The sequence below is a fragment of the Pagrus major genome, chromosome 4, assembly GCF_040436345.1.
Source record: "Pagrus major chromosome 4, Pma_NU_1.0".
NCBI lineage: Eukaryota > Metazoa > Chordata > Actinopteri > Spariformes > Sparidae > Pagrus > Pagrus major.
In genome coordinates this window covers 39,794,576-39,802,075 of record NC_133218.1, presented here as the reverse complement: position 1 = coordinate 39,802,075, position 7,500 = coordinate 39,794,576, and the positions used below count along the sequence as shown (strand labels likewise).

Below are 7,500 nucleotides of genomic sequence, written 5' to 3'. Positions count from 1 at the left end.
AGACGTAAGAAAAAACAGACCCAACTGAACTTAGACCAGACTGAACCAGACTGAACCAGACTGAACTAAGACCAGACTGAACCAGACTGAACTAAGACCAGACTGAACCAGATCTGTTTAACTGTCCGCTGACGTCCTGCAGTAACAGCAGGAAACACTAGAGGTCAAGGGAAAACAGAGTTGTCCCAGTGACACCAGAACCAGCTGAGACTCAGCTGTGACTCCTCCCACCTCTGATTGGACCAATCACGTGTCTGTTCCAGGTGACTCGGCCCTATCAGACCATGTCCAACCCGCTCAGTAAGCTGTCGGTGCTGAACAGTAGCCACTCCCACTTCATCCTGTCCGATAACGGGACCAGTGGGAAGTACGGCGCTGAGGTCAGACTGCGGCGGCAGCTGGAGAAACACATTGCTCTGCAGAAGATCAACACACGTGAGTCACACACCTGAGACAGGTGACCTGCTGACACGACCAATCACAGCTGTCCCGAGATCACACAGTGATTAAAGGGCCAATCCACCCAAACTGCCACAAAGTCAGATTCCTCCGGTTTGATTTGTTCTGATTGGAGGAACCTGGCGGCCAATCAGTGAAGAGACAGAGCTGCATGTCTTCAGTGTTCCATCACTGTGAACTCCTCTCCAAGTCCTTCCTAGTGCGTCCATGTGACCGATCATGTGACGATCATGTGACGATCATGTGACGATCATGTGACCGATCATGTGACAAATCATATGACAAATCATGTGACGATCATGTGTCGATCATGTGACCGATCATGTGACCGATCATGTGACAATCATGTTACGATCATGTGACAGATCATGTGACCGATCATGTGTCGATCATGTGACCGATCATGTGACGATCATGTGACCAATCATGTGACGATCATGTGACCGATCATGTGACCGATCATGTGACCGATCATGTGTCGATCATGTGACGATCATGTGACGATCATGTGACGATCATGTGACCGATCATGTGACGATCATGTGACCGATCATGTGTCGATCATGTGACCGATCACGTGACCGATCATGTGACGATCATGTGTCGATGATGTGACGATCATGTGACCGATCATGTGACCGATCATGTGTCGATCATGTGACCGATCACGTGACCGATCATGTGACCGATCATGTGACAAATCATGTGACGGATCATGTGACGGATCATGTGACAAATCATGTGACGATCATGTGTCGATCATGTGACAATCATGTGACGATCATGTGACGATCATGTGTCGATCATGTGACCGATCATGTGACCGATCATGTGACCGATGCGACGGATCATGTGACGATCATGTGTCGATCATGTGACGATCATGTGACAAATCATGTGACGGATCATGAGACCATCATGTGACGGATCATGTGACGGATCATGTGACAATCATGTGACTGATCATGTGACGATCATGTGACCAATCATGTGACCGATCATGTGACTAATCATGTGACAAATCATGTGACAAATCATGTGACGGATCATGTGACTAATCATGTGACCGATCATGTGACTAATCATGTGACAAATCATGTGACAAATCATGTGACGGATCATGAGACCATCATGTGACGGATCATGTGACAATCATGTGACTGATCATGTGACCATCATGTGTCGATCATGTGACGATCATGTGACAAATCATGTGACGGATCATGAGACCATCATGTGACGGATCATGTGACTGATCATGTGACGATCATGTGACGATCATGTGACCGATCATGTGACCTATGGGTTTCCCTTTGTCATCCTATGCCTGGAGTGTCTGTAAGGCAGGGACAGCAAAGGGAGGCTCAGCCGTCACCCCTCACTTCAAGAAGAACACACACACACACACACACACACACACATACAGGTCAACAGGCAGTAAATATGCTAATTGTAGTGTTTTCTATACAATCACGAGCGTGAGTCAACAGTTAACTAGTACTTTTATTGTCAGCCCGCAGCATCACATCATCAACACGTTAAACTTCTGTGCAACCTCCTAAAGTGTCCCCTATATTACAACTCCCATTCATATAGGTTCCTATAACATTAGGTTTCCTGTTAATCCAAATACATGTGTCATTATGTGATATCATACAATATTACATGCAATAATACCACACTAATGACTTAGCTTGCTAGCAGTCATGCTAGTTCAGCTGCTCCTGTTGGTCACCTGACTCATAGTGGTCAGTCAATGTGTGTGTGTGTGTGTGTGTGTGTGTGTGCGTGTGTGTGTGTGTGTCAGGTCTGGGTCAGGGCGTCCCCGCGGTGTGTCTGATCCTGGAGGGCGGTCCCAACATCATCTCTATCGTGTTGGAGAGTCTGAGGGAGGAGCCTCCGGTCCCTGTGGTCGTCTGCGACGGCAGCGGCCGAGCCTCTGACATCATCTCCTTTGCTCACAGATACTGTGAGGACGACGGGTGAGAAACACTCAGAAACACCTGACACAGACCACCTGGTTCTACACTGTTCTGGTTCCATGTAAACAAAGCAGAACAAGCAGCTTCCCGTGCGCTCTCAGGACCAATCAGTGCAGCCTGTGATGTCAGTCTGTGATGAGCCGACCTCAGCACTGTAACACACATTAATGGTTAAATATCACATTCATTCAGTTTCTACCTGTGGCTCAGGAGCTTTAAAGTGACTGGACCGAGACCGGCAGCATGTTTCAGGTCAAAGACTAAATGTTTCTAACGTGTGTCAGTTTAACCACCCGTCCCGATAACGTGGCCACTGGATGCCGCATGCTGTCGTCCACCTGGAGAGGTGATGTGACCGTCCAGTGTTTCTCCTGCAGGTCGCTGAGTGACGCCGTCAGAGATCAGCTGCTGGTCACCATCCAGAAAACATTCAACTACAGCCGCAGCCAGGCGCAGCAGATCCTACTCATGGTGACGGAGTGCATGAAGAAGAGAGCGCTGGTAGGTCCCAGAGGTCACATGATCCTCAGCTCATCGTTCATCCATCAGTGCAACAATAAAGTGCTGTTCATCCATCAGCTGCTGTGTGTCATTATTATCAGACTCATTGTCATTAAGCAGAAAGGATTTTATTTATTACTGTGATTGTTTCAGTCGTCATCACAAATATAATCTGGATTATCTTCACAGGAAACATTTATCTGTATTTCTGTGAGTGACTGAAGAGACACATCCTGACAGTCTGACTGTTTCTGACCTGGATCAGGTCCGACGGTCTGAACAGATCACTTTCACTGCAGGATCAGTTCATATTTAATCATATTTATAGAGATTATAATGAACATGTGAGCAGGTCGTATCCTGTTCTTTGTGTCTCAGCAACACAGATTTAACTCAAAGATACAGATTCAATGATTTTCTAACCAAAGAAGAGGAGGCAGACGGATTTAGGTTAAATATGAACACATGTGAGGCAGTGTCAGGGTTTAAGACCTCCTGAGACGCTGCACCATGAACAACAACACCTGGACAGACACTCACCTGACCAGCTGCAGCTCACCTGAGCTGACAGGTGACAGTAACAGACATTGTCCAATACAGACCTCAACCTCTGTCTCCTCTCTGACAGACACTAGGAATCCTGGGTAATATAACCAGCACTCACTGTGACATTAACATAATGATGGAGGTTTTACCTTTGACCCAAAACTGCTCCACTTAATGCAGATTGTTCTGTGACCATTTATTTAATCCCACAATCCTCTGCTTTGTCCTGACAACAGCTGCAGCAGCAGAGCGCCCATACATCTACATAACCTCACATCAGTTCACTCACAGTGATTATAGAGCTGTAGGTTATAACACACACACACACACACACACACACACACACACACACACACACACACACACACAACCGATCAGTCAACAGCTCACTGTGCAGAACCAAGTCAGTTAATGAGCTCGACAGCTCAGACTCACTGGACTTCCTGGTTTTCAGTTGATGTCACGAGAGCAGTTAACACAGCGAGGTGCTGCTGGCAGGAAAATATTTAATCTTTTTTAATTATTTCATTTTATTTCCATGATAAAAGAACATCTCTTCAGGGGATAATAAAGTGAAATCTTGTTTTGCTGCCTCTGATAAAAGGTAAAGAGAAGGAGTGAAGGGGTGCAGACGGGCTCAGGTATCACAGGTTCAGTTGAGACAAACGTCACCCTGTTGACAGGCAGCAACACTCTGCACTGATCAGCCTGATGATGCAGGAGGTCTGGAGGAACGGTGACTTGTGACGGTCGCTCAGCTCGGTCGGAGGATTCTCACAGTTTCCCTCCAACAGAAAGAAGAAGGACAGCACAGACATGTGAACAGGTCCAAACACAGACAGCACCAGAACCGTCTGTGTGTGACACAGTGTTTGGATGAGGTCTGCAGTGAGTCAAACACACAATCACAATGACAATCACACTCACCTGCTGTCAGGCCACACCTCTCTGAAACCTTCGCTAAAGGCCGTCCTCACGCTCTGATTGGCTGAAGCTGCTGTCACTCATTAATCAGGCGTCAGTCTGCACACCTGCAGCAGGTGATCTGAATCCACTGCAGTCAGTCCAGAGACACTCTGACACTCACAGACAGTAACAACATGACTACATACTAATACATGACGTGTGTTTTATCACATTTAACAGTTTAATTGTTCACATTTAGCTCAAAGCTGCTGATTAAAATGTGTGAAAATATCCAAGATCGTTTCATCAACTGTCTGAATGTGAACATCAACCAGAAACACGTGAATAACCACACTTGAGTTTTGTTACGTTTGCAGACTGAATGAAGTTCAGCTCATCACCAGGCTCTTCTTCTACACTTCTCTTCTGCTTGTTCTTCATGGGAGGACTTCCTGTCTGCGTCCTACTGTGTTCATATGATAATGGCTGTTTCTCAATTCAGGGGCTGCATCCTTCGCAGGGCGCATTTGAAGGCCAATTGCGTCACAACGCTGCGCGAAGGCCGTCCCAATTCGAAGTCTCCTTCAAATGCGGCCTTCTTTTCCCTCTTTTTGGAGGACGCACCGCTACTATCCTTCGCGGCCTCCCATATCCCAAGATCCTTTGCGCGCCTGAAACAGAAGAAAGAAAGAAGGAAAATGGCAACATCAAGTGGTGTAGATCGTCACTTTCGCGGGCCTGGGTGGCAGAAATCGTGACGTAAGGGTAAGGGGCGGGAACATCTGGTGACGCAACCAGGAAATACTTCGAAGGCTAGACCGTCCCATTTAACAACGGTGGACGCGGCCTTCGAAGGTCTCTCCGAAGGACTCGCCTTCGAAGGCTGCAAAGGCCGCGTCTTTCGAAGGATGCAGCCCCTGAATTGGGACACAGCCAATGTGTGTAGATGACAGTGTTGTGTGTTGTGTGTGTAGATCACAGTGTTCAGGATGGGCTCAGAGGGACAGCAGGACATTGAGATGTCCATCCTGACCGCTCTGCTCAAAGGTAACAACACACCTTCAGTTTAAAGGAGCAGTCTGTAACATGTGACCACTGAACTCACATTACGATCAGTGTTGACATCAAAGATGATGTCTACTGAAGTTATCATGCTAACCAGCTAGCCTCCTAAGAGTACTGTGTAGCTCAGAGGTGATAGTCTGACAGCCTGTAGTTTCAGCTGGAGATGTAAAAGCAGCCAGTTCACTACTGAGTCTTAACGGGTCAACAAAATAAATTTCACTTTCATTTTCATAATAAACAGAAAAATACAACCGTCCACCGTCTGAACTCAAGTTTCTCTGTGACTGAACTCAGACGAGCTTCATCGCCTCGTTACCTCATCGTCAAACACACTTCATTCAAACTGGACACAAACTGAGTCACAGTCACCAGAACAGTGTCGGTTTGTCTCCACAGTCACCTCTGGTTCGGTCCAAATAACACCTCAGTTCACAGAGTAACGTGAAAATATTCTGTCTCTCTCTGTCCTCTCCTGTCTTGCCTGCCGTGTCTTCTTGTCCCCGGAGTCATAGTCCTGGTCAGAGCCGCTGTAAATCACCTCTGTACTGTGTCCCCTGTCTTCACACTGACCTCTACTCTCTCAGAGTTCAGTCCCAGTCTGCTGTCCAGACCTCCTCCCGTGATCCAAGGTCACGGTCCAGACAAACTCTGCAGCCACTGGCTCCACGGCTAACTGAGCCATGAGCTAATTAGCTAACAGTAGCTAGCTACAGCTAAGGCTAACTAGTAAAGAGCAGCAGTTGTTGGTTACTCTGGTGAAATGCTGCCTCCTGTGTTTTTGAACGATACCTTTGAATTCTGGCCGAATGTTAAAAATGATAAACATCACATGAAAATCAATAAAATCAAATTCAAACATATTTTAAAACATAATTTTCTTGTTTTCTCTCAATAACAGACTTTCTGCTGCTGATTTGCTGTTAAGGCCTTGAGACCTGACGAATAAGAATATCTGAAATAGTTGCCTTTGATAGCCTCCAATATGAGCAGTGACATATTAAAATGAAACAGACCGAGCAGAAAACGTCCGTTGGCGCTCTGAGAGGCCACGAGGATCTTTAGGTCACGCTGCAGGACTGACCGACCTGCCGGCAGGTAGAGAGGTCACCAGGGACACATCAGCTGACTGTGACAGGACAAAAACATCAGTTAAAAAAATACTTTAAAGAAGGCGTCCAGTGTGCAAAGGCCTTTAATCTGCTTCAGACTCCGTCTGACTGGTCAATGTTTCTGTGTGCAGTCAGTGTGTGACGAGCGTGTGAAGGACACCTGCTGTGTTTCAGGTACAAATGCGTCGGCGTCTGATCAGCTGAGTTTGGCTCTGGCCTGGAACAGAGTGGACATCGCTCGCAGTCAGATCTTTGTGTACGGACTCCACTGGCCTGTGAGTTCATGTGTTATACCTTCATTTCTCTGTTAATCCAGTCTGACTTCTCTCAGCTGAACAGACCTTCACATTACTCTGACTGTTTGATTGTGTTTCCTGCAGCCTGTCAGCGCTTTAACCAGTGACCGGCCTAAAAGTCCAGCAGCCCAGCGAGTGGCAGGAGGAGGAGGAGGAGGAGGAGGAGGAGGAGGAGGGAAAGGGAAAGCTAGGGGGAAGAAAGGAAAAGGAGGTAAAACCAAACCTGAACCACCGGAGGAGACGGACCCCAGGAAACTGGAGCTGCTCAGCTGGGTGAGAAACGTAATAAAGACACATTATGATCCTGAACACCAGACTTTCAGTTCAGCTCAGTTTTTTTATCGTTGGACCACAAACATAAAGCTGCTGCACAGTCACAGAAACACTGAAGCTAACACACTGATTTGAAATGTGTCAGCCGCTGAACTAAAACACCATCACACACACAGACGGTCACAGACTGACAGGAGCTGCAGGACAAACAGGGTTAAATGTGCAGTTTGACAGAACAGGTGGTCGACTTACATTCAGAACAACTGAACTAAACACACCTCAGTGAGGAAGTCTGATCTCCCTCCGAGTCGCTTCGAACGAGAAACAACAGCCATGAATCTCGTTCATCTTTATCACCCACAC

General features: G+C 47.0%; 1 protein-coding gene across 1 annotated transcript in view; it reads left to right on the top strand.

Annotated features, from left to right (window-relative positions):
• LOC140994328 (transient receptor potential cation channel subfamily M member 1-like) overlaps positions 1-7,500 on the top strand; it is a 39,487-nt gene that overhangs the window by 10,594 nt on the left and 21,393 nt on the right. The window contains exons 5-11 of the mRNA XM_073463899.1: positions 1-4; positions 264-435; positions 2,267-2,441; positions 2,819-2,942; positions 5,369-5,441; positions 6,743-6,843; positions 6,949-7,137. The exon at positions 1-4 is cut by the window's left edge and continues 121 nt beyond it. Coding sequence (XP_073320000.1) covers positions 1-4; positions 264-435; positions 2,267-2,441; positions 2,819-2,942; positions 5,369-5,441; positions 6,743-6,843; positions 6,949-7,137 — 838 coding nt within the window. The remainder of the gene's footprint in view (positions 5-263; positions 436-2,266; positions 2,442-2,818; positions 2,943-5,368; positions 5,442-6,742; positions 6,844-6,948; positions 7,138-7,500) is intronic.